The sequence below is a fragment of the Diceros bicornis genome, chromosome 13 (assembly GCF_020826845.1).
Source record: "Diceros bicornis minor isolate mBicDic1 chromosome 13, mDicBic1.mat.cur, whole genome shotgun sequence".
In the NCBI taxonomy this organism is placed as follows: Eukaryota; Metazoa; Chordata; class Mammalia; order Perissodactyla; family Rhinocerotidae; genus Diceros; species Diceros bicornis.
The window spans coordinates 39,219,750-39,246,728 of NC_080752.1; the positions used below are offsets into that span (position 1 = coordinate 39,219,750).

The 26,979-nt window shown below is 56.4% G+C and overlaps 1 protein-coding gene across 1 annotated transcript in view; it reads left to right on the forward strand.

Annotated features, from left to right (window-relative positions):
• The window catches only part of EPHA8 (EPH receptor A8), a 33,979-nt gene extending 20,403 nt beyond the window's left edge, over nt 1-13,576 (forward strand). The window contains exons 5-17 of the mRNA XM_058553177.1: nt 1,110-1,445; nt 5,734-5,858; nt 5,930-6,092; nt 7,343-7,436; nt 8,658-8,725; nt 9,553-9,717; nt 9,908-10,093; nt 10,400-10,461; nt 10,994-11,203; nt 12,054-12,203; nt 12,290-12,480; nt 12,847-13,011; nt 13,160-13,576. Of these exons, the coding sequence (XP_058409160.1) occupies nt 1,110-1,445; nt 5,734-5,858; nt 5,930-6,092; nt 7,343-7,436; nt 8,658-8,725; nt 9,553-9,717; nt 9,908-10,093; nt 10,400-10,461; nt 10,994-11,203; nt 12,054-12,203; nt 12,290-12,480; nt 12,847-13,011; nt 13,160-13,274 (2,030 nt within the window). The 3' untranslated portion in view covers nt 13,275-13,576. The remainder of the gene's footprint in view (nt 1-1,109; nt 1,446-5,733; nt 5,859-5,929; nt 6,093-7,342; nt 7,437-8,657; nt 8,726-9,552; nt 9,718-9,907; nt 10,094-10,399; nt 10,462-10,993; nt 11,204-12,053; nt 12,204-12,289; nt 12,481-12,846; nt 13,012-13,159) is intronic.
• The last annotated feature ends 13,403 nt before the right edge of the window (nt 13,577-26,979 follow it).

Below are 26,979 nucleotides of genomic sequence, written 5' to 3' on the forward strand. Positions count from 1 at the left end.
CCAACCTGATCCCCGTCTTCCCCTCCCCCCATCTCCATCACCTCCCCCCAGGATCCCTGCACAGGGCCGGTGAGGGCCCAGGTGTGTTCACACCACATCCACACGTGCGCACACACACATACGTTCCCTCCATCCCTCCCTCCCTCCACTGTTCTGCCCAGACCTGTGCGTTTTCCTCATGTGGGACCGACCGGGGCAGAAGGAATGGCTGAGTGACATAGTGACAAGCATGGGCTCTCAGGCCAGGTGAGCCCAGCTCTAGGCCGTGGACACTTGCATTCAGCTGGCTGGACTCTGGTTTTTCTCCAAGTGCACAATTCAGTGCCCTAAGGTTCTAGAAATCTCAAGACTGTCAAAGACTAGGCTTTTAATGTTCCATACCCTTCAGATTCTACGATTTCGCTTGCTTCTAAGATTCTACAATTCTGTGTTCTTAAGATCTAAGATTCTCTGCCTGGGATTCTGAGAGTCGGAATTCTGAGCCCCAGGGGTCTCCACAGCCCCCCACACCCTCCTGGCTCAAATCCCCACCCCCAGGGGCCTACCCCAGTCCCCAACCCCACCCCTCTCCCAGGGTCCTTGTGCTGCCCAGACTGGGGCTCCCTCTGGGGCGGGTGAGGGGCACACAGGGCCGGGGGGGCACCCGTTGGGCTTCCTGGGGCCTCCACTTTGCTCCAGCAAAGTGCTCCGTGGCATTTACGTTAAATCCAACACACGGGCTTAAGGTGGGGTGTGGGACGCAAACAGCTGGGGCATTTCACACCCGGCATGGCTGCTGTGGGCACCCCTCAAGGCTGTGCAGTCTCGGCCCCCAGTTCTGGATGAAAACTTAGGGGAGCACAAACTGTAAAATCTCTGTGGTCCTGCAGGGGAGCTGGGGGTGGGGGTCAGGTTTCTGTGCCCAGACTCTGACACCATGGTCCCAGTCTGATGGCAGAGACACTGCTTCTGCCCTCGGGGAGCTTCCTGAGGATGGAGTAGGCATGACCTTATCCTTAGGGAGCCCCAGATATCATGGGGGTGCCCCAGCCCTTCTCTGGTCTGATGGGAGGAGACTGGACCGGCTCAAATAAATACCCTCCACCCCACTGTCTTTCTCTGCCCCGCAGGGCCACCCTCGGCACCTGTGAATCTGATCTCCAGCGTGAACGGGACGTCCGTGACCCTGGAGTGGGCCCCTCCCCTGGACCCGGGCGGCCGCAGCGACATCACCTACAACGCCGTGTGCCGCCGCTGCCCCTGGACGCTGGGCCACTGTGAGACGTGCGGGAGCGGCACCCGCTTCATGCCCCAACAGACGAGCTTGGTGCAGGCCAGCCTGATGGTGGCCAACCTGCTGGCTCACATGAACTACTCCTTCCGGATCGAGGCCGTCAACGGCGTGTCCGACCTGAGCCCCGAGCCCCGCCGGGCCGCCGTCGTCAACATCACCACAAACCAGGCAGGTAGGCAGAAGCCTCTGTCCCCAGCCTCCCCGGTCCCTGCCCTTCTGGCGTCAGAGCGCTGCTGCGGTCTGGCTGTGGCCTTCTGGGCAAGTGCCCACCTCTCCTGGCCCTGCGCTCCTCACCAGGACTCAGAGCTACAGGCCTCAGAAAAGTAGAACACGTCCTCTAGGTGGGAGGAACCCAGAAACACAGAGGCAGGCTAGCCTGGCCGTCATGGGCCTGGGTTCCAGAACTTTCCCTCTCTGCCTATTTCCTCCCTGGTGCGATGGGAATAATAGTACCTGCCCCAGGTACTGTTGTGAGGCTAAAGTGACAGAAATGAAAATGCTTAGCCCAGCACCTGGCCCGTGCTGCGTGCTCGAGAAATGTCATTAGAAAAATAAAATCATTCTGATTATCATTTTCCAGAACAGCTGCCACTGCTGCCCCTGGGATGGATTTGGTCTCACTGGTTTGGACAACAGCCATTTATCTCTCTGTTTCTAGCCAGTTGGTGGGCTGGATTTAGCCCCTGGAACCTCTTCTTTTCCAAATTCTGGTGGGTCCTGCCTGTCAAGGGGCAGCCTGACCCGAGAGCCCACCGCGGGCAGCTTCCCCATGACAGCCACCCTGGCACACGCCCTGGACCCCACAGCGCCTCACCCCCATCTCCTCCCCACACCACGCAGGCCTGGCTCAGCAGACACTATTCCCACCATGTCACAGAGGAGGAAACCGAGGCACAGAGAGCCACCCCGTGTCACCACATAGGAAGTGGCAGAGCCAGGATTCGAACCCAGGTCTGTCTCACTCCCAAGTGAAACAGGCCTCCCACCTCTGAGCCAGGGCACCCCTCCCTGACTCCAGGGTGTCAGCCGCTCAGGAGCCTCGCATCCGACCAGCAGGTGTGGAGCACCCACTGAATGCCAGGCACTGTCCACAGTGCTGGCCACACAGTGAGGGACAGGCCCGTGTGCCGGTGCTCAGGGAACTGCCTTGCCCACTTTCTAGGGCGACTGAGACCAGTGGCTGGCTGGTCGGGGTGGAGGGTGGAGCAGAGAACCCAGCAGCATTCAGACCCCGGTTGATGTGCCCCATCAGTAAAAAAGGGAAACCCTCCCTTGAACCCACGCTCTCCTCCAGCCGCTGGACCATTTCTCCTCCCGTGAAAACGTCCCGAAAGAGCGTCTGTGCTTTGCCATGTCTGCGTCCTCTCTTCTATGGGCCTCTTTGGGCGTCTTTCCCACCTTTCCACAGAAAGTCAACATGCCCATGTGGCCACGTGCTGTGGGCACTGCTCCCCCCGCTCTTCCTTCCTCCTTCTTCAACACTTTTCTCTTGCCTTCCGTGCCCCACCTGCCCCCTATTTCCCGTCCGCCTGCCTGGCCTGTCCTTCTCCATCTCTGCCAGCCCCTCCTCTCTAAACAACCTTGGAAGGCTGGAGGACCCTCCTCTCTTCCCTGTTTACTCAGGTCAACCTTTCCTGAGTGACCTTATGAGGGTCCACGGCTCTGAATTCCACCTCCGTGCTGACATCCCCAAAGTCTTTCTGCAGCACAGACCTCTCCCCAAGGTTCAGCTGCCCTCTCCCGTGTCCACTGGGATGTGTTTTAGATAACCCCCAAACCTGCACCTCCCACAGGCCCCCATCTCGGGACATGGCCTGGTTCATGGGGTTACTGAAGGCCCGAACCCAGTTGTCCTCCTTGACTCTCTCTCTCATGCCACATCCACCCCCTAGCCAGCCCCCATGGGTCCCCTTGAGCATAACCACCTCCACACTTAGTACCCACCCACTCCATTTATCTTAGCTCAAGCTGCCATAACAAAATACCATAGACCAGGGGGCTTAAACCACAGAGATTTATTGCTCACAGTTCTAGAAGTGGAAGGCCACCATCAAGGTGCTGGCTGATTTGGTTCCTGGTAAGAACCCTCTTCTTGGTTGTAGATAGCTGCCTTCTCACTGTGTCCTCACATGGCAGAGGGAGAGCGAACGTTCTGGTCTCTCTTCCTATAAAGGCACTAATCCCACCGTGGGAGCCCCACCCTCATGACCTGATCTGAATCTAGTCACCTCCCTAGGACCCCAGCTCAAACACTATCACATTGCAGGGTAGAGCTTCAATATATGAATTTGGGAGATGGAACACAATTCAGTCCATAGCACCGTCCACGTCCCCATCACGTGTTGCCTGGACAACCAGGGGAGCCCCTCTCGCCTTGCCCCGTGTCTCATTCTCACACCACATCCTGAATGAGCTTTAAAAATGTGAGGTCTGGTCCTACGTGAGCCCATTAACAGCTCCATCCTGAGCTCAGATACAATTCAGACCCTCCTAGGGCTGGGGGGGGCCCATGTGACCCGCCCCTGCCCGCCTCTCCAGCCTCACCCCATCCACTCTTGCCTGGCTCCCCCAGTCCAGCCACACTGGCCACCAGTCCCCATCCTTGGACACCACAAGCCCTTCCCCACCCCGGGCCTCGGCCTTGCTTCCCCATTGGAGTGACACGCTCTTCCCTGGGATGTTCCCATGACTGGCTCCTTCAGTCCTCAGTTCAACTGTCACCACTGCCTCAGGGAGGCCCACCCTGACCGCCTCGGCTAAAATGGCCCAGTTTCCTCCCGGCCCCCTGCTTACGTAAGGTCCTCTCCATCACAGCGCCTCTTCATCCTTTCACGGTGCTTAACCAACCAGTAATCATGCGTTGACTTGTTGTCTTATTTGCTTTCTGTCTCTCTTACTAGACCATAAGCTCCTGGAGGGCTGTCTTGGTCACTGCAGTATCCCCTGGTCCTAGCCCGGTGCCCGGCATGTGGTGGTATTCAGGAAACCCTGGGGGGTGATGGAGTGGACGCCCACAGCTCTGAGCTGGGGCCTGGGCAGACAGCATCCCTGAGCAAGTGGGTGAGGTCTGTCCTCAGAGACCACCTGCCCCCCTGCCGACTGGCCCCTGTTCTCCACAGCCACCTCCTCCTTGGAGCCCTCTCTAGTGCCCCACCCTTTCTCCCTCCTGCCTCTGAGCTCTGGTCTCCCTCTGTCTGCCCCACACACACGACACCTCTTGCCTTGGAAATTCTTTGGTTTTTAAGAGGCGCTCATGTATTCCTGGTGCTGCTGTGTGTTGCTCACGTACAATGGTTGTATCTGATCCTCACCTCCTCCTGGCAGGCGGTGCCCTCTAGCTTCGCTTTCTGGATGGGGAGACTGCCGCCCAGAGACAGTGATGGTCCTAGGCAGCAAGACAGGGGCCGGTTGTGAACCCAGACTTGATTCCCAGGCTGGGGGGTCTCCCCTGTGTTGCACCCTCCAACTTAGCTCTGGAATTGCTTCTTAATTTTTCATGTCAAAGTCATCCAGCAGCATTTATTGGACACCTACTGTGTGCAGTCCCTGCCTACAGGGAGCCCCCAGGTGTGCTGGGGAGATAGGATGCCCAGATATGAGGCCAGAGCTGGCCACGTGGGGCAGGTGGGGAACATGGGAGGTGTGGGGCAGAGAGTAGAACTCAGGGTGAGCAGGGGGAAGAGGAGGCCTGTGGGCTGGAGGAGGGAGTGGCAGCCCTGCGAGCTGTTCCGTGTTTGGCTGTGGCTGGGTCCATATCTGACACTTCCCAGCCGACTCGGAGGTAATTGCACTGAATGCAGGAGGGAGGGAGGGAGGGAGTGGATGAATCAGTCTGTGAGTGAGGGGGCGAATGGGTGGCCTAGTGTGACTCGAGAATACGTGAGCTCAGATGGCCCGGGCCTCAGCTCATGTCCCTTCCCTAAGGATCCAGAGCTGTCCCAGTCACACCCCCCAGACCCAGGCAGTGAGGGTCCGGTTCCTTCCATTCTCCCCCTCCCTCCCTTCTTTCCTTCCTCCTTCCTCAGGTACTCTGAGAGCCTGCTCCATCCCGGGCCCTGGGCTGGGGGTGGGAGACATGGAGATAGAGACATCAAGCGATGGGGCCCCAGGGTGGACAACAGCGGCTGCTTCACGGGGCTGGCGGGGTCCAGCCTGCTTCCGATGGATGGGCCTGGCCAGAGAGGAGGAGGAGGCAGTGAAAGCTCGGCCGTCGAGCCGACCCCAACATCCCAGAGCAGAGCCAGGTGTGCCGCCCCTAGGTGACTGACCAGGGCAGGGCCAGTGATTTGCCGGGAGGCGTGGAGGATGCTGGTCTCCTGGGGGCGGGGGCAGGACAGTCAGCAAGCTGAGCATGGCCGGAACCAGGATCCCTGCACAGGGCCCTGGGAAGGAGCGGGATGGAGGCCAGTCCCCTTTCTCGCCTGTCTGCCCATCTGACCACAGCGGCCTCCCTCCCCTAGCCCCGTCCCAGGTTGTGGTGATCCGCCAGGAGCGGGCAGGGCAGACCAGCGTCTCGCTGCTGTGGCAGGAGCCCGAGCAGCCCAATGGCATCATCCTGGAATACGAGATCAAGTACTACGAGAAGGTACCATGGGGAGGGGAGGGAGGGGCGGGGGCCAGGCAGAGGACTGGGGCTGACCACCCCTCCCATGGCAGGACAAGGAGATGCAGAGCTACTCCACCCTCAAGGCTGTCACCACCAGGGCCACCGTCTCGGGCCTCAAACCGGGCACCCGCTACGTGTTCCAGGTCCGAGCCCGCACCTCGGCAGGCTGCGGCCGCTTCAGCCAGGCCATGGAGGTGGAGACCGGGAAACCCCGTGAGTACTGGGAGCGGGGAGGGCGAGGGGGTCCCTGGTGGTCGGGGGGGGAGGGAACTGTGCATGCTGAGCTGGTGCCTTTGGTGGATCAGCATCTTTACAGGTGAAAAACAGGCGCAGAGAAGGAAAGGTACTTGCCCAAGGAAGCAGAGCTAGTAACAGCCGGTCAACTGCTGGCTTTTCCTGAGCTCAGTGGGACTTGCAGGTGTCAGGAGGCCCTTTCCAGCAGGATAACCTTGTAATCGTCCCAGAGACCCTTAGTGAGTCGGCATTACCCACATCCCCATTTTACAGACGAGGAAAAGGAGGCTCAAAGCCGTAAAGTGAGTTGCGTGAGGTTACCCGGCAAAGCAGGATTTGAACCTGGTCAGCCTGGGGAAAATTCCATGTCCCTCCCCAGTGTCGTCCGGCCTCCAGGCTCCAGAGCAGTGGTTCTCACAGCGTATTCCAGGACCAGCAGCATCAGCCTCACCCGAGAGCTCCCAGAAATACTGATTCTCGGGCCCACTCCAGACCTTCTGAATCAGAAACCCCCGGGGGGGGTGCCGGCAATTTAGGTTTTATCGAGCCCGCAGGGTGATTCCGAGGCGCGTTCCAGCTGAGAGCCCCCGCCCCATCTCCAGCCAGCTGAGGTCTTCCCCTGTCCTCCACACCCTCCAGGGGGCGGTGCTGGGATAGAGGGTTCAAGGCCAAGTTCAGGACCCTGCTTACCTGGCACCCTTGGCGCTTGTGCGTCTCAAGTGTTCCTGATGCCATGTGGAGACCACCCAGACGAGAGTCCTGTCCATCCCATGTCCCGTGTGGCCTGGGGTAAATTCCTTGAGTTCTCTGAGCCTCCGTTTTCTCATCTGAAAACTAAAGATACTACCGGGACCTCCCTGGAGGGGGTGCGGGGAGGGTTCATGGAGACCGGAACGTGAGCCCTCAGCACATTCAGCTTGTTGCTGTTAGGGTAGCAGGCAGGCCAGGCATTTTCTGACTCATGATAGGTGAGAAAACTGAGCCTCAGAGAAGTCTAGTGACTCTCCCCGGGTCACACAGTCCGCGGAGGTGGTGGCAGAGGTTGGGAAGGGTCTTGAAGGGGAAGCTCAGCAGAGAGAGGGGTGGGGGCAGAGCAGGAGGGGGCCTGGGCCCTGACTTGGAGCTGGCTCACGGCTGAGAGGCTGCCCGCAGCCCCCGGGAGAGCCACCAGAGCCCTGGGCCTGAGGCCAGGGCTGAGCCGCTGCCTGCCCCTCCGGTGACCCCTGCAGGGCCCCGCCACGACACCCGGACCATCGTCTGGATCTGCCTGACGCTCGTCACGGGCCTGGTGGTGCTGCTGCTCCTGCTTATCTGCAAGAAGAGGTGGGTGGTCCTGGCCCCCAGCCCCCAAGCCCCGCCCGTGGAGTGCTGCATCGCCCGCCTGCCCCAGCCCTGTGCCTGGGGCCGGGCTCACTTACAGACACACCTGCTCCTCCTGCCTCCTCCTTCCACACTTTTCTCTTGCCTTCCGTGCCCCCCCCCACCCCCCATTTCCCGTCTGCCTGCCTGGCCCGTCCGTCTCCGTCTCTGCCAGCCCCTGCTCTCTAAACCACCTCGGAAGGCTGGAGGACCCTCTTCTCTTCCCTGTTTACTCAGGTCCACCTTTCCCGAGTGACCTTATCAGGGTCCATGGCTGTGAATTCCACCTTTGTGCACATCCCCAAAGTCTATCCCCGGTGCAGACCTCTCCCCAAGATCCAGCCACCCTCTCCCGTGTCCACTGGGATGTGTTTTAAATAAACAACCCCCCAGCCTGCACCTCCCACAGGCCCCCATCTCAGGACATGGCCCGGTTCATGGGGTTACTCAAGCCCCGAACCCAGTCGTCCTCCTTGACTCTCTCTCTCTCATGCCACGTCCGTCCACCAGCCAGCCCCACAGCAGAACCGCCTCCATCTCATTTAATCCTAATGACACCCCAGGGATGCAGAGATTCTGACCTCACTGTGCAGGTGTGCATGTTGGGGATCAGAAAGGTTAGGCTGCTTCAGCCAAAGAGATGCCAGAACTGGGGCAGGAACCCACCTGAAGACTCTCGGTCACTCTCCCCACTCCCACTCCATCCAGAGGGAGGTGGACGTGGGATACTGGGCTCAAGCAGGCTTAGGATCCCAGACGGCAAGAATGAAGGATCATCTGATAGACGGAGAAACTGAGGCCCAGGGAAGGGAAGGGGGTTGCCAAGGTCACACAGCAGAGTCGGCCTCAGAAGCCTCATCTCTCCACCCCTCCACCAGGGACGCTTTCATGTAAAATGAGGCTGCTGATGCCGTAGACTTTGCCGTGAGGGCCAGTGGACTCGACTTTGTAAACTGTAAAGTGTTTATAAATGTCAAGGATGTCACAATTCCGCTGGGTGGAGAGCCTGAGAGCAGGGACTCCTTCCTGCAGGGGCAGGGGCAGGGGCCGGGGCTGGGGTGGCAGGTGCTGACCTGAAGTGGGGAGGGGAGTAGAAGGGAGGAGTCCTGACTTGTCCCTGAGTGGGGTCGAGGCTGCCGCTCGGGGTGGTCTGGCCTCAGGCAGAGCCGTGCGCATCCTCCGCAGGCACTGTGGCTACAGCAAGGCCTTCCAGGACTCAGACGAGGAGAAGATGCACTATCAGAATGGGCAGGGTGAGTGCGGGGCCCCGGGATCTGGGGGCAGAGAGGAGGGCACGGCGGAACCAGTGCTGGTGTGGGGGAGGCACAGGTGGGAAGGAGAAAGGTGCCCCCAGAAAAGACCAGAGCCCCAGAGATGGACAGCAGGATGTCACAGAGATCCGAGACCCCACAGCTGTTAACCTTTCTTGGGTTCGCAGACCCCACTGAGGATGCTGAAGACCCTCTGCCAGGGAAACGCACCCAGTGCATGCACTCACACACAGTTTTACACACAATTTCGGAGGGGCTCATATACTCTTGGACAAGAACCCCTGCTACAAAGAGCTTTTTCAGGACTCTGCAGAGACCCCAGAAAACAAGGCAAATATGGGGATGCCTACCTCTGCACCCACTTCTGTGGCCATGTAGGCAGTAGTATCAGTCATGGTCCTGATTCCCGTTGAGCCTGAAGGCAGCCTCAGAGTCCTTCTTCGCACGGTCTTCTAGAGAACCACTTTCAGTCCATCTAAGTTGGCACTTGTGATAAAACCTTTTTTGCCACTTTCCTACCCCAGAACAATTTAGAAAGATCTTAAGGACTCTAGAAGTGACCCCAGAAAATGACAGACATGCTCAGAACTCACTGGAGACCCCAAAGTCCTCTAGAGACTCCAGAGCTACTCCACTGAGACCCAGTTTTCACTTGGCTGGCACTTAGTGGGCGCCTGCTGTTTGCCACCACATCCTGAGATCCCCAGAGACGCTCCTGACCCCGCCCCAGACCTGTCCCAGGCCCAGGGAATGCTGGGAGAGGAGTCTTCCTGGCCCCCACTGATGGCCCTTCCCTCCTGGCCCTTCAGCGCCCCCACCCGTCTTGCTGCCCCTGCGCCGCCCCCCGGGAAAGATCCCGGAGCCCCAGTTCTGTGCAGAACCCCACGCCTACGAGGAGCTGGGCCGGGCGGGCCACAGCTTCACGCGCGAGATCGAGGCCTCCAGGATCCACATCGAGAGAGTCATCGGCTCTGGTGAGCCTCGGGCTGCGAGGGGGGACATCATGGAGGGGCGCCCGGGGCAGAGGGAGAGGGGGCCGGCGGAGCCGGGCGTGGCCAGGCCCAAGGGGGCACACGGGTGTGAGGCTGGGGCAGTGCGGGGGTCTGGGGCGAGGGGAGGAGGGTCCCACCACCCTCCCCTGCCTGCCCCACTCGGGGTCCACAGGAGAGTCCGGGGAAGTCTGCTACGGGTGGCTGCGGGTGCCGGGGCAGCAGGACGTGCCCGTGGCCATCAAGGCCCTCAAAGCCGGGTACACAGAGAGGCAGCGGCGGGACTTCCTGAGCGAGGCGTCCATTATGGGTCGGTTTGACCACCCCAACATCATCCGCCTGGAAGGTGTCGTCACCCGTGGTAGGTGCCAGGCGGGGGCAGCCCCACCCTGCAGGGCCCCACCCTGCAGTGGCCCACCTCCAGACCACCCTGCTCTGCCCCTGCCCTGCCCCTGTCCCCTGGCTCAGGTCCCCCGGTGACTCGGTGCTGGAGAGGGCCCAGGGCCCCAGGACCCCAGGACCCCAGTGGGGACCCTAGGCTTCCTGGGGCCCTCAATGCTGGCCCAGCTCCTGGCAGCTCATGAGCAGGGGGCATGTTCCTGGGGTCTCTGATATAGCAACCTGGATGCCCCCACCAAGAGCCCCTTCCTCCTGTCCCCCTCCCCAGGCCGCTTGGCAATGATCGTGACCGAGTACATGGAGAACGGCTCTCTGGACGCCTTCCTGAGGGTGCGTGGCCCGCGCCGCCTTTCCTATGGGCTGAGGGGAGGGATGTTCAGTCTGGGTGCTGGGAGATAATATGAGGCCTCCAAACACCTGCGGGAGCTTGGACCCAACAGCCCTGGGGAAGCGGGGCCAGGAATAGGGGAGTCTTATGGGTCAGCCAGTCAAGCTGCCTTTCAGCTCCCCATCACGTGAGAGTCTTGCTGCCCTGCACACAGGCTGAGGGGTGCTCTGTGGGGACCCGGGGCCCTGCTCAGCTGGGAGGCACATGGCTGTGGTGGAAATCACTGGATTCCCAACACCCGCCCTACTGTTTATTTGCTGGGTGCTCTTAGGCACAGGACTTAACCTCTCTGAGCCTCCATTTCTCCTGCAAAGTGAGTGAGCGGTCATCGCCGCCCCGCCTCCCTCTCAGCGTTGCTCTGAGTGTAAATGGGGCCGTGAGCACAGAGCATAGACGGTCACATGCTGCACACGCAGTGAAGCCCTCTGTCAACTGCAGAGAGCCCTCCTGAAGCCCAGCCGTGTCCCCCTGCAGACCCACGACGGGCAGTTCACCATCATGCAGCTGGTGGGCATGCTCAGAGGAGTGGGCGCCGGCATGCGCTACCTCTCGGACCTGGGCTACGTCCACCGCGACCTGGCCGCCCGCAATGTCCTAGTTGACGGCAACCTGGTGTGCAAGGTGTCCGACTTCGGGCTCTCGCGGGTGCTGGAGGACGACCCTGACGCCGCCTACACCACCACGGTGCGCAGCCCACACCCCTTCACGTAGCCCCAGGGAAGGGCGGGGGGCGCAGGAGGGCTCCCTGACAGTTCCTGAAGTGAAGCTGGCAGTTTCTGGGTCGCCCTCTACCTGGGGCAAGTCGTGCCTCTTCTCTGCAGCTCAGTTTCCCCCTCTGGGAAACGGGAGTCACCTCTCCCGCCGCTCCTCTGTCACCAGGCGGCTTGGGGAGACACCAGGGCTGGTGGACACTGTCACTTTCTCACGTGGAGATTTTGGGAGAATTGGCATCTCTCTGAATCAAATTGATTCCACATCTGTCTCTAAAGTTTGGCTAAAAACCAGCATTTTCAAAACGTGTTCCATGGAGATTCGGGCTTCTCTAGAGGTGCCTGGGGGCTGCCTTCAAGGCAGGAGGCTGAGTGGACGGGGCTCGGGCCCCCGCCCCTGACTCAGCCAGAACCTTCGCTTTGGTTTTCACCCACTGAGCCTCCGAATAAGGTTTCACTTAGAGAAAGGATTTTGCGACCAAAAAAAAAAAAAAGAAGAAAGAAAGAAGGAAAAGGAGGAGGAGGAGGAGGTAGAGAGCTTCTGGGCCGCGTTCTCGGAGCTCCCTCACTGGTCCAGGCAGCTGCCCGCTGGCCGGCGCTTACGGAGCATCCACTGTGCCGGGTGCTCCACACACGTCCTCGCGTTCGGTCCTCATAGCTACTCTGGGTGCCCGTCTCCCCCATCAGAACGGGTGTCCTCGGAAGGTGGAGGCTGTGTCTCCCCCACTGGACGGCGAGTTTCCAGCCTGGGAGATAGGACCCCAGTGATCCGCTCCCTCGCTCAGGCTGCGGAGAGGCGCTCAACACTCCTGTGTTCTTCGCAGGGCGGGAAGATCCCCATCCGCTGGACAGCCCCCGAGGCCATCGCCTTCCGGACGTTCTCCTCCGCCAGCGACGTGTGGAGTTTCGGTGTGGTCATGTGGGAGGTGCTGGCCTACGGGGAGAGGCCCTACTGGAACATGACCAACCGTGACGTGAGTTCGGGGCCCTGGTCGGGCAGAGGCGGAGGGGCCTTGGAGGGAGGGATGGCCTCCAGCCCAGCTCTGTGCCCCCTCCCCAGGTCATCAGCTCCGTGGAGGAGGGGTACCGCCTGCCTGCACCCATGGGCTGCCCCCGCGCCCTGCACCAGCTCATGCTCGACTGTTGGCACAAGGACCGGGCCCAGCGGCCTCGCTTTTCCCAGATCGTCAGCGTCCTCGATGCCCTCATCCAGAGCCCTGAGACGCTCAGGGCCACGGCCACTGTCAGCAGGTGCCTGGCGCCCACCCCAGCTCTGCCCAAGCGCGGCTGCCCCCCCGCCCCAGCATTGCCCCGGAAAAGGCCCGGACTTAGTCCAGGCCGTGACCCCTGGACCAGACCCAGCCTGGGCCCCGGACCCCTGCCTGCCTGATCCCCAGACCTCTGCCCTGCCTGGGCCCCAGACCCTTGCCCTGCCTGGGTCCCTGACCCCTGCCAGCCTGGGCCTTCCTTAGCCCTCTCCTTCCAGGCCTGAGGTCTGGGCCCTCAGACCCCTTGCCCACTGCTGAGCCCGGATGGAGGCTGAGGGTGGCTGTGCCAGGGTCCCCAAGGAAGGCAAAGGCCCTGGCAGGCCGCTTACCAAGGGCCCCTGTGCCTCAGGTGCCCACCCCCTGCCTTTGCCCGGAGCTGCTTTGACCTCCGAGGGGGCGGCGGGGGCCTCACTGTGGGGGACTGGCTGGATTCCATCCGCATGGGCCGCTACCGGGACCACTTCGCTGCTGGCGGTTACTCGTCTCTGGGCATGGTGCTGCGCATGAACGCTCAGTGAGTGAGAGGGTGGGGTGGTCCCCACGGGGGTGCAGCAGGGGGAGAGGGCGGGGGTCCAGAGGCAGAGCCACTGAGGGGGTTAACAGCTTCGGAGGATGGGTTTGTCCCTCCCAGGCCAACCTGGTGGGCACTCCCTCCCTCACAGGGATGTGCGTGCCCTGGGCATCACCCTCATGGGCCACCAGAAGAAGATCCTGGGCAGCATCCAGAGCATGAGGGCCCAGCTGACCGGCACCCAGGGGCCCCACCGGCACCTGTAACCCAAGGCCACTGGGGCCTGGGCAGCAACCGAGCCGGCTCCCGGCCATGCCGGCCGTCACAGGACTTGTGGGGCTGGCCGGCAGTCAGGGCGGCCCCAGGCCTGTGTCCCTCCCCTTAGGCGCCGGGAGGCCCTGGAGTGATCAGGGGTCAGGGTGCCTGGGAAGGGGTCTTTGGTGCCCAGCACGGCCAGGACACCCGCCCCCAGGGCAGAGGGCCTTCTCTATCCCAGAGGCTGGGGCCTCAGCACCACTGAGCCCATAGCGACATCGCTCACCTGCCTCTCTGTGTGTGTGTGTGTGTGTGTGTGTGTGTGTGTGCGCGCGTGCGTGGGCGCACGCGTGCGCTTGTGCTATAGGGTGTGTTCTCACGAGGTCGTGGGGACCTGTGTGAACATGTGTGATCACGTGTGTGTGTGTGTGTCCACCTATCAGGTCCCAGCATGAATGTGTGCAAGTTGTGGTGTGTGTGCTTATCTGTTAAGACTGGGGGCACACGTGCGTGACCTTGGGTGGCGTGTCGTGAGTAAGAATGCATGTCCCAAGCCTGTGAGCAGGGAACTTGGTGTGACGCTGCCCGTGGAATGTGGGCCTGGGTCCCAGCGCCTGCAGGGCCTCAGAGAGGCTCACGCCCACCTCCCCCGTGCGTGGAGGCCGGAGCCAGGGGCCACTTCTGAACTGAACCAGCACCAGGCCCACCCTTGTCTCCGCCCGAGTGAGCCCGCCCCCGGCTCTTTCTCAGGTCCAAGCCCTCCCTCTAGCTGGTGGGGGGCAACCTGCAGCCTCCACCTGGCTCCCACCGCTGCTTCAACAGGAAAACAGGGTTCTCGGCCAGCCCCTCTGGCCACTTTCTGTGGAGGCATCACCAGAGTACGTGAGATGCCCTCAGCTGGACTGGGCTGCCAGAGGCCAGGGGCCACCAACTTCCCTCCAGTCTCTGATGCCCTTCCACGGCCCAGGGCTCCTTACCTGGAAGTCCCTCTGCCAACCTCACTGCCCAGCCCTAGCCTGCCCCGCAGCCCCGTGCCTAGGATCAGGGACCATGAGACCCAAGTCCACGTCTGCTGCACCATCTGGGCAGACCGAGGGCTGGAGAGGGGGTGTGCCTTGTCCAAGGTCACGCGGCGGCCAGGTTTCCGAGCTGAGGCCTCTGCCTCCCAGCCTAGGGGTCTTTCCCCCGCAGCATCCCACACGGACAGCTGTGGGTGGAAAGGGCTTGCGAAGTGCCCCTGTGAGAGGCTGACCCTCCCCCTTACGGCCCACCAGGGTATGTAAATATCTTTTTTCTACCATGTCAGAATATTTTTTCCTCACTCCTGACAATGCAAAAATGGTCTTCAAAGCACATAAAAAGCAGCAGGGTGAGAAAGTCCCACCCTAGGGACAGTTCGGCAGACAAGGCCCAAGGAGCCCATGGGGCAGGACGCCGGTGCGCCTGCCGCCCCGAGGGAGGGGCCAGCCCGGCCCCACCCCCACCCCGCCCTCCCTGTAGCCAGCACAGCTGTCCCACGGAGACACCAGCACTGAGCACCCCTCCCTCCTGCAATAATTCGGGGATCTCAGCCCCGCCGGGTGCCGCGGCCAGCTCTCTGCACCTCTGTATATTATGTTACTATACAGCCGAGCTGTTCTTCCTTCCTATGGAAGTTGGAAACATGGTGAGGACACGATCCGGGAGGACCCTGTTCTCCTCCCACCCACCCCTCTCTCACCCCGTTCCTGGGCTCTGCATCCTCATGGTCAAGGGGACACAGTGGGCCTGGCACTTGCAAAAGTGTGGCCCCTGCCGCCAGTGTGAGGTGCCCCTCGGGATCCCAGAGATCTGCCTCTCTGAGGTCTCCATCCTGAGTCTTGAACTTGCCCACAATAAGAATAAATTCTGCCTCATCTTTGCCTGTGTCTCCTTTTTTTCCCATCCCTACGACCCTGACATCTCCCGATGAGGAAGGAGCAACCTTATGCTGTGCACCTACTGTATACGTCCCATATATTTCTTCCTCTCTGGTCTTCTTGTCTATCCCAGGAGGTGGACACATGCCCCCTTTTTATCTGTGGGGAGGCTGAGTCTTATAGAAGTCGACTTGCCTGTAGTCAAGTTTGAGGGGAGCTGAATCAGAACCCAGGCTTGTCCAACTCCAACGCCCATGCTCTGCTAGGAAGCACCCCCAAACACCCCAAATTCTGTCTTCCGGATGTGCAGATTACCTTTGCCTTATGTTCTCTTGTGGAAGAAAGACACCTCCTGGAGGAGGAGCACGTGAGGAAGGAGCATTTCCTGGGAATAGCTTCCTCAAGCTGTTCCCCCAGGACCCCCAGGGCCCCCAGGTCCCCCCAGGACCAAGGGGTCCACTGGGAGACCTGGGTGCTGTGGGGCAGGGAAGGGAAGACAGGGTGCGAGCATCTCCCTAGTTACATTAGGGGGCTGAGGACCCCACTCTGCTCCAGGAGAGAGGACAGCAGGAGCCGGGGAGATGGCGTCAGGCAGAGCAGAGCCCAGCTGTGTCCCTGGGGGTCAGTGGCTCAGACATTTGGGGAAGTGCCCCTGAGGTCTTCTTGATGAGCAGGAAGTGGTCTCCAGCGGCCTCTGTAGCTGAAGGTCTTCACTCCTGCACCTCCCTCAAGTTGGAAAAGTGGGACCAGGGAGAAAACACCTTCAGTGTGTTGCCTACAGTCTCCCTCATAATCACAACAGCCCTATGACTTTGGTAATGTTGCCTCCATCTTACAGATGGGCACAAGATGCTCGGAGAGGCCAGTGTCCCACGTGGCAGAACCTCCTGTAAAGCTAGATCTGTCTGATTTCATGCCAGGTGTGTTTCCGCCTGAAACTCCAAACTCTGCTCCAGGCCCGCTCCCCCTGGGACCAGCTGTTTCCTGTGAGAAAGAAGCTGTTACTACACACGTTTCTTCCCTAAGGACCAATCATCAGAGCCTATTGCACACCTACTATGTGCTGGGTGCCACTGGGGACGCAAAGATGGAGGAGCTGGAGCCCTTCAGGAGCTGAGACTAGGTGGAGGTACAGAGTGAACAGAGGTGGCTCCCTCAATCAGGTCCAGTGTGCTCAGTGTCCAGGGAATGGGGCGTACAGAGAGGTTAGAGGAGGTCAGAGGAGAGCGAGTGGGCCTGGAGGGCCAGAGCTGTCACCAAGGACTTCCCGGAGGAGGAGGAAGCTAGGCATTGAAGGATGAGAAGTGTTTGGAGTTTTATTTCCCAGGCAGCCCCCTGTTCGAGGACGGAATGCAGAGGAGAGAAAGAATAACAGCCAGAGAAGAAACAAAGGGTGTTCATGTACGGGAAGCCTCGTTATCATAAAGTCGGCTAGCCCCTCCAATTTAATCTATACATTTTATTTCTGATAAATTTTGCAGTAGGGTTTTCTCTGTAATTTGACAAGCTCATCCCAAAAAGGATATGGAATAATAAAGAACCCAGAATAACCAAGACAATTTTGAAGAAGAAAGAGGAGGAGAAAGGGAACCCTCACCCTACCAGATATTAATAATTACTGTAAAGCTCTAATAATTAAAATAGTTTGGTTTGGTCCCAGGAATAGAGAAACAGATAAAAAGAACAGAGAATAATGCCTAGGAACAGATCCAAAAATATATATGAGAGTTTGAAAGATGACAAGAGGTAAAAGATGGTCTAGTTAATGGGTGATATTAGGACAATTAAATACCTTCATGGAAAAAGATAAAGTCAAATCCTTGCTCACAACACTCACAAAATAAGTTCCAGGTTGATCAAAGTCCTAAATGTAAAAAAACAGACTGTAAACTTTTAAAAGAAAACAAAAAATTAACTTTTCAACCTTAGAGTAGAAAATAAACAAGACACAAGATGTAAAAAGAAAAAAGGAAGACAATGATAAATCCTATTTCATTAAAATCAAAAACTTGTACATGACAAAAAATAAATAAATGTGTTAAAGCCACAGCTGGGAGAAGATATTTGCAACCAAGAGAATTTGTTTTCAAAATAAAATTTCTTTAAAACTCCAAAGAATCAATTTATCAAAACATTCCAAAGCAATAGGAAAATGGGCAAAAGATATAAACAAATAACATGAAGAAATTTGAATGGCCAATAAAGATATTTAAAAAGATTCTCAACATCACTAGTAAACATGGAAATGCAAATTAAAACAATAATGAGATAGCACATTACACCAATCTGATTGGCCAAATTAGTCTATAACACTAGTATTGATGGAAGTGTGGTGGGGGGAAGCAATGTTTATAAACTGCTGGTGGGAATGTAAATTGGTACAACTCCTTTGGAGAGCAATTTGGAAACACTTAGTAAATTTTAAGATGAGCAAATCTAAGACCCAGCAGCCCCAGTTTAGTGTGTGCCTGTCTTAGGGTCGGTTCCCTAAGCAGGGCCTGAGACTCTCGTGCAGGTGACTTATTGACGGAGAGCTCTCAGGTGAAGGACAGAGGGGAAGGCAGAGGGGGTGCGAGGAAACGCTAAGCAATGATGTGTTCTCAGTTGGAGATGAGCTTCAATCTGATCCCACAGGGAGCTCTGGAGCATTAATAACGTCACAGGGTTGATCCGCCTTGAGGCAAGAGGGTCAGTCTTTTGTACCCCCATGTCCATCAGTTATTGGCTATGGGCTGCCACATGGGGGGGGGGTGTCATATAACTTCCTGGGTGAGGAAGTTCCCAGAAGGGAGCAGCTATGAGTCCTTAGCAGCCAACACTCACAGCAGCTGGAAGATGAGTGCACCTGCAGGTAAAAGATATTTGGGTGGGGCATCACAGTATTTTCTGTGCACCCTGGAGAAACTCAGGCAAAAGGATATATGTCCATTCATTGCACCTTAGTATGTGATAGAAAAATGAGGAGCAGCCTAGCTGCGTCTCAGCAGGGGAACAGGAAAAGAAGCTGCTTTATAAGCACAATGAAATAATCTATCACAGTGAAAACGAACAAACTAGATCAACATGCAATATGGATAAATCTCCAGAACATAATATGGAGTGAAAAAATAAATGACAAAGGAACATCTACAGTATCACACCGTTTACGTAAACTTTTAAAATATATGTTAACAATAGAATTACAGGTTTTGAATGTATAACTAGATAGTGACAGCACATGCCCTGGCCCCGACAAACACCAGCTTCAGCTGAGTTACCTCTGGGGAAGAAAGACCAAGAGGGACGGCATCTTGATCTGTATCGACAGTGTTTTGTTTATTTTCTTTTTAAAAAAGAGCAGCTCTGAACCAAATATGGCAAAGTGTTAACACCCATTTAATCTTGGTGGACACGTGTGTGTCTGTTACATTATTTTCTGATTTTTCTGTGTGTGGAGATGTTGTATGACTAAAAATAAAAAATGTTTAAAAACCACAAGGGAGGGGTTCTGGGGGCTGCCCTCTGGCATCGCAGCGTCTCCTGAGAAACGAGAACCGGCCCTTTTGGGAACGCGAGGGCTGCGCTGTCCAGGGTGCTGGACAGCAATGGTGGGGCTGGTTGTGCTGCAGCAAATGAGCAGGTCCTGGCAGCCCTCTCTCCAAACTGAACCCTAAATCTAACCGTTTATCTCCATCTGCCCCCGGTCCGAGCCGCCACCACACCTCTCCCCTGGATGTCTGCAGGAGCCTCTTCACTGGTCTTCCTGCTTCCTCTCTCGCCCCCGTAATCCATTCTCCACAAGCAGGCAGAGGGATGTTTTAAAAACATAAACCAGATCATGCCACTTCCCCAGTTACAACCCTCCCAAAGCTTCCTATCAAGTGGATAATGACATCCAAAATCCTCACCTGGCCTAAAACATCCTACATGATCTACTCCTGCTGGCCTCTCCGACCTCCCCCCCCCCCGACCATCCTCCCCCACACTCATATCCTTCCTTTTATTTCTTGCACGTGCCAGCCCTTGGCATTAAGCTCTTCCCTCTGCTGAGGATGTTCTTCCACATCTGCAGAAGGTTCAGCCCGAGTGTGACCGCCTCAGAGAGGCCTCCCTCCTTTCTACTGTGGTACCCAATGTTATGGTATTTATACCACTTGCAATGAGTTGAAGTTATCTCTTTTATTGTTTATTTACTGGTTTATGTTCGCCCCCATCATTCAGTATGCTCTAAAAACACAGGTACTACGTCTAATTTACTCAGTGCTTTACCCCCAGCACACAGCACACTGATGGCCCTCACGGGTGTGTAACAGATATTGAATGAATGAACATATATTTACTGAGTGTCTCTTCTGTGCCAGGCTCTGTGCTTGGCTCTATGAGTTCTGGATTAAATAAGATAAACATTGCCCTCAAGGTGCTCACAGGCTGGAGAAAACAGAGAAGCCAAGTCACAGGATCATAGAATGTTAGAATAAGTCCCTTTGCTCTTATTATAGAATTAGAGGATTTTAAGGGAATCAGACTGTTCATTCTCCACACTCTCTTTGTTTCTTCTTTTTTTTTCTTTTTGGTGAGGAAGATTAGCCCTGAGCTAACTTCTGTTGCCAATTCTCCTCTTTTTGCTGAGGAATACTGGCCCTGAGCTAACATCTGTGCCCATGGTCCTCCACTGTATATGTGAGACGCCTGCCACAGCATGGCTTGATGAGAGGTCCGTAGGCCCATGCCTGGGATCTGAACCCACAAACCCTGTGCCGCCAAAGTGGAGCGTGAGAACTTAACCACCATACCACTGGGCCAACCCCACTCCTTCTTTCTTAAAGAAAGAAATCCAGCCTTACTCAGAGAGGAGAAGGACTCGCCCAAGTTCACACAACATCAGAGGCATAGTCTGGGTCTGAGCCCAGGTCACCTACCTTCTCACAGTTTGCATTTAAAGGAAGGCTCCTCAAAGCAGCTTTGGAGCCTATTCTACCTCCTGGCTCTAGGCATCCTAGGCTTCTAGGCACCACCTGCAGAAGAGAAACAAATTCCCCAGAGGAGTGGTTTGAGGAGCAAAAGGAAATCCTCAGGCAGAGGGGCACCTTACCCTTTAATCAGACACAATATCTGAATTTTCACCATTAGGATCTCTTCTCTTTGGAGTAAGCCTTGCTGTCTTTGGGCTCCCCTGGGCAAACACAGAAGCCTCCTGGAGGAACGGTTCTTTGTGCCCCCACTGTGGGCAAAGCTGGGTCCCCTAAGAGGGGGCTCACTGGGAGAGGAGAACAGACAACATACTGGGGGTTGGAGCAAGTGTGGAAAGAAGTTCCCTCTTGGTCCGAGGCACCAAGTGAACCTTTCTAATCTGGCCCCACCCACATCTCTTGCCTCATCCCCTGTCCCCACTCCCCAGCAAACTCACAGCGGACCTTCCAGCCACGAGAAAACACCTACAGACCCACGAGAAAACACTCTTGGCTCTCTCCCATGGCTCTGCCATGTGTGTTTTCCACTAGAGGAATGTTCTTCCTCTCCCTCTCCTCCCCCACCCCTGGCTAATTGCTACTCATACCACAGCTCTCAACCTCTGGTACCTCTTCCCTAACTTAGGATTGGATGCCTCCCTTCTCTGAGATCCCACAGACCCCAGGCTTCACCAGTAAAGCACTTATATTGCACTGTGATAGATCTCCCACCTTCACGGTGGGCTGATGAAGGCCAGAACTGTCCCTGTTTAGCCAGAGAACCCTAGTGCCCAGCCAGCGCCGGCTCATGGTAAGAATTCAGTGAACACTAAAGGCACAGACAAATAGCCCTCACTGGGGCCCCAGTATCTGCCCTGTCTCAGAGTCGGTCTCTTCATCCTTCCCTTCCGTGTGACCTTGAACATATGACCTCGCCTCTTCGAGCCTCATTTCCTCACCCGTAACACGGGCTCAATACTTACACACAATGCACAGGCTCATCGTGAGGACTAGAGGATGATATGAGGGTAGGACACAGGACAGTGTCTGGCGTTGGTCACTCTAGTTGGAGGACAGTGGCTGGGTGTCTCTGGGATGGTGTTAGCGCGAGGCTGCTGGGGAATGTGAAGGAGGCTTTGGCAGCAGGAAGAGGTGGGAAGCCCCAGTAGTCTAGAGTCCTGACCCCCAGGGCAGCCCCTCACTGTTGTCCCTCTATCTCTCACTCCACCCAGGGGATGATGGCCTAGGCCCATGGGCCACCACTTCTCACACTCCATCCCCCATGACCAGGCACCTCATTAGGACACCTCCATCTCTGCCACCGTAGGCAGCTGGGGAAGGGTCAGCTGCTGGTGTGAAATTCACAGTCCTTGGAGGGTTGCATTTCCATGTCTCCCGTGTTGGGGCTGGTGGAAGGTAATGAATAAAAGATGGGAAAGGGGGGAGGTCCTGTGGCTTTAAGAGAAATGTGATGAGCATTTAGAGTGGGGAGATTAGTGCAAGAGCTTCTCACTGAATACCAAGAACGAGGGGTCCAGCATCAAATGTAAAATAAACTAGAAAGCCACCTTCCTGCTCTGAGGTGGCAGGAGCCCAAGGGAAGAAGAAGGGGGCCTGGGGGCCTTGGCTGGGGAGGGGACAGGAGTAGAGGTGATGCAGATTCAGGGGAAGGAAGCCGAGAAGTTCAAGTGGAGGCACTGCCAAGGTGACCCAAGGGCTGGGGCCAGGGAGGTGAGGGGAGCCCAGGGCGTCCCCCTCTCTCCCAATGCTGACACCCTCTCTGGACGCTAACTGTAATTATTCCCACACACTCGAGTGAAAGGGGCTGTGAAGAGAAGCCTGTCTGTATGGCATCTAATGAGAGCCTATGTGGGTGGCTTATTGTTATTAATAATAATGAGTCACTATTTACCACACTTTTATCATGTGCCAGACATGGTGACAAGTGCTTTCCATGCATTATGCCTTCCAGTCCTCATGCAGCCTTATGAGAATGTTACTATTACCATCTTCTTTTCATCAGTAAGGAAACCGAGGCACCAGGAGGCTATGTAACTTGCTCCGTGTTACATAGCTGGTGAGCGGTGAACAGGATTTGAACCCAGGTCAGCCTGACTCCTTGGGAGGGTCAGTGGTGGGGTGTGCTGGAGGGGGTATTTAAGGATGTGGGCCCTGTCCTAGGGGCTCAGGAATCACCCTGCCAGCCAGCAGATCACATCTGGATCTGTCTTCTGGACAGTTTTTCCGTGGGGATAGTATCCCAGGCCCACTGGTCAAACAGGGTGAGTGGTGGGGCAGAAGGGTGGGCCCATGGTTATGGATTTGTGCTTCAATGACTAATGATGACTACGAGGGGTTGTGTGGACATTTTTGTGCAGGTGGTAGCATGAGACTATGCAAAAGGGTACGTGTGGCATTATCTCCAAGTGTGTGTATGACTGCTGCTGTATGATTGTATGTGTGTGTGTCTATGAGTATGACTGGTGGGTAAGTATATGCCCTGAAGGTGAGGGTGGTGAGGCTAATGGATGTGTCTTTGTATGAAGAACCCAGTGACTAAAATACATAAAACACACAAATGTATGTGATTGGTGTAGGTATGTGATTGTATGTGTGTGTGTGGTGTATATGCATTTCCTTAACTGTGACATGGGCCAGTGTGTGATCAAGTGTACAAGTGGCATGCCAGTGTTGGAGGGAGGTAGGAGTGTGTGTGCATGTGTGTGTGTGTGTGCATGCCAAACCCAGATGGTCACCTCTGATTCCCTCCCTCCTCCAGTCTCTCCCCCAGTGACAGAACTGCGTGTCTGTTGAGATGCTCAGAATAGGAATCATTGTGCCTCAGTGTAAGGATCCTCACGGAGACATCCCAGACATGGAATGTCCAATTGCAGATGCACAGCAGAGCCCCAGCTGTGAGATTCTCCCAGCATCCCTCCCAGTCCAGGTAGACACTCCTGGCTCTACCCTCAAGAGAAGCCAAGTCTCCAAAGGATTATGTACCAGGTCATCTATATATATCTCCATCCTTCTTCCCATCCCTTCACAACGGGGAAAACTGAGGCTCAGACAAGACTCTTGCCTCCAACTTCAGGTCCAAATTGTTTTCCCCGAAGGTCTCCTAATTTTCTGAGCTTTTTGCTCCATAATTTCCCCTAACTCTTGCCCTGGCTGAAACCAAGACAATCAATCAATCATTCATTCAGCAGCTATTCAGCACCTCCACCCTGTGACCAGAGGACCTGGTCTGCCAGCCTGTAGCCAACTGTCTGAGGACACACCGTCACCTTCCTGAGACTCCCCTGAGCCTCAAACCCAGCAGGATGCTTGCAGCCCAACAGCGCAGTGGAGCTGTCCATGGTGCTGACACTGCATCTGCAGGCGCCTGCCTCCAGGGCCTGGGCTGGGGCCACCTCCAGACTTGGGGAGGACCTGAGGCTGGATTATTGGAACCATAGAGTCACGGTCAGAGGAGGTGATTTTCCTGCCACGCTCCATGCTGGACTGGCACGTCTAGAGTCTTGCCTCTCTTCCTGCCTGAACATCCTGTATGGAGCTTCTCAGGGGCTGAGTGAGGCTGATGCAGCCCAGGTCCTGGTTCAGTAATATCTGCTGGACTGAGCTGAAGGAGAAAAACAAGACCTTGGGTGTGTCCAGGGGAGGATACCATAGTGGAGGGGGGTCTGGGAGCCATGGTAAGGGGAGATTGTGGCAAGACCCTAGTGGGGATGGAGAAGCATTACCTATCATTGTCTTCAGATCCTGGACGAGATATCCTGGGAAAGGGACTTGGGATTTTTCTTCTCAGAATCAGATAGTGGAGGCTTCAGAAAGACCGATTTCAACTCTGTTCTAGAAACCCTTCTTAAAGTCAGAGTTCTCTCAGCGAGGGATCATTTTGCCTCAGGAAGAGCTGAGCTTCCAGACAGCGAGAAAGACAAAGCATTCCATCTTTCTAGGATCCTCAGGAAAGCAGACCAGCCTTTAGGACAATGGCTGCCATTTATTGAACACCTATTGTGTGCCTGCCACAACCCATGGGCAGAGATATCCTTAGCCCCATGCTACAGAGGAGGAAACTAAGGCTCAGAGAGGGGAAATGACTTGTTCAAGGTCACATGGCTGGTAAGCAGTTGAGCTAAAATCACACCCAGGTACATGGTTCCAAACCTGAGCTGTTAACCTCTGTGCTACCAAGGCTCCCTGAACCAATGCAGAAGGTGTAGAATTCCTACCCTCTCCCCTACATCCTCCCACAGCCTTCTCTCAGCTCCCTCCCCCATGGGTTGAGTTTTAAGGAAGAAATAAATTAAAACTGGATGTGATGCCCAGCCCAGGGTGTGGGCCCTGATCCGATTAACACTAATGTTTCTTTCACGAGGGATGGGGCAGTGTTTCTCACCTGCGGCAGTGCAGGGCGGTGGAGGAAGCTGCCTGGAAGTCACCAGGGCCACCTGCCTCCCAGCTCTGTGGGTTCCCTGACCCACCCTGCCCCACCATCTGCCACCAACTTCCCCTCCTCCCGTGCTCCCCATGGTCTAGCCACAGCTCTCAGAAGCCCCACCAGGCTCCGGCTGCATCTCCAAGACAGCCTGGGGCAGCAGAAAGATCCCAGGCTTTGGGTCAGACCAGAGTCTAGATCCAGGCTCTGCCTCTTACTATGGAGCTTTAGAGAAACCATGTACACTTTGGTTTCCCTCCAGCAAAATGGGGAAGAAGCCTTACTCACAGAGCGACTGCGAGGTGTGAATCAACATATCCAGGGCTTGGAACCTCTTTTCTTGGTTAACACTCAATAAATGACCATTACTGCTACTTCTACTACTATCATTATATTGATACATGGAAGCATTTCTTGTTCTGAGTGGTTGATGACCAAGAGGAGAAATGGGTGAAAATTAAGATGGTGGGAGTTGAGGCCCCATTCATGGGGGAGCAGGGCACTCCTTAGGAAATGCCCAAATTTCTCCCTACCAGCCACATTCATGGGGAGAGGGGACAAGCAACGGGGAGTCAGTCTGACCAGGGACCCTGTTATTGGGGGTTCACCCCACCTAACTGAGAGACCGTGGGAGTCCCTCAGATGGAGACCAAAGGCATCTTGATCACTGGAAGAGCTGATGCTGGACGATGTGGCCTCTGTCTGAGGGCTAGTAGGTTTCCTATGGCAAACCCCAGGGTCTGACAGACTCACTGCCCACAAGGGCACTGGTCCTGGCAGCCCCTTCAACTGCAGAGGAGCGGAGCACACGTGGGCTTCCTCTGGGCAGCCTGGCTCCCAGAAGAAAAGATCCCCCACCCTCAGGCTGAGAGTCCTTGACCTGAGCGGCTCCCCTCTCTGAGCCCCAGTTTGCCGCTCTGTATGGGGGCAATAACAGAACCTACCACGCAGAGCTGCGGCCAGAGACAGAGGGAGCAAACGAGGCAGAGAGGCAGCAGACCAGAAGGCTCCCTCCAGGGTTCCCAACCTCCGTGTCCCCAGGGCTAGGACCCTGCACTGGGTCCCGCGGAGGGTCCAGGTGCCGCCCCACTCCCCCAGCATGGAGCAGACGTCAGCACCGGCTCAAGCCTCCTCACCTTGCGTGCCAGACGAGGCACGTGGCTGTGAGGGAGAGACGGAGGGGAAGAGGCTGGGAAGCCTGCGGCCCAGGGGAGCACCCCGCACGCCAGTCTCCCTCACGCGAGGGGCTTGACACGCGATGTGAAGGCATCCACCGGGCCTCCTCCTCCCGCTCCCTCCCCTCCAGCACATCTAGGGAGGGTCGCAACCCCGGCCTCTGCCCCAGCTCTGCCTTCTCTCCCTGCTGCCCATCAGTCCATCCATCCATCTGTCCTCTCAATGGGCAGACTGGCTGCCTGCCTCTCCCTCGACCTGCTTCCTGGACTGTCACTGTGCCCGTGTGTCCGCCTGTGATTCTGTCAGTCTGCCTGTTGGTTGTCAGGCTTCTTGTGGCTCAGACTGGCTGTCCATCTGCCTGTGAGTCTGTCTATCTGTTGGTCTTCCTCTCTGTTTTCCCATTAAGTCTGTCTCTCCTCCCAATGGTCAGACTGGCCTCCTGTCTCTCAGTCCACCCGTAGTCCGTCATCATGACTGTCTGTCTGTCTGTCTGTCTGTTAACTATCCTCTTATTGGCCAGCCAGCCCAGGAGGCCCCTCCAACCCCCCAGGCCAGTTTGACCTCCAGCCTCCACAGCAGAGCCTCTCCCTGCCCTCAGCCCCCACCCTCCTCTCTCCAGCCCTGGAGCGTTATAGAAAGATTTAGTGAAAGGGGGAAACTAGGTTCAAATTAATGGTGAAAATAAGGTTTTACGATTCCATTTTAGTTTTATTCCTCGACTGATTTTCTCCATTACCGCAGAGCACCAGTTGAGCACGGCTCTTCCCTCAGTATTTATGGTAATGCAGGTTAATGTCTGAGTTCGAGGAGCTCAATTAGCAAATTCACGGACAAGGGGGTCTGTGCGTGCTTCTCTTGTGAGGCCCAGTGATTCATTAGCCACAGGGAGACACTGGGTTTCACGCCCGCATACAAAACACTGGCCGCTGTTCTCCCGGGCATGCTGGGCCCGGCTCAGAGATGGTGCTGAGGGAGCCCGGGGGTCTTTGTTCCCTGTACCCATCAGAGTGCTTGGCACAGAGTAGGGCCTTAATATTTGTTTGGCACTCAGCACAGGGCACATGGCAGGTGATTCTAAACATTGAATAAATCAATTTATCACTTTATCCCCAGTGCCAGGCACAGAGCCCAGAACAGCAGAGGTGCTTAATATTTGCTAAACAAACTGACGCACCCCTGATCATGGGGTTGCCGCATAGTAAATGCTGGATGAATGTTTGTTGACTGACCAGCTGATTGATAATGAATGAATGAACGTCAGCGGACTTCTCCA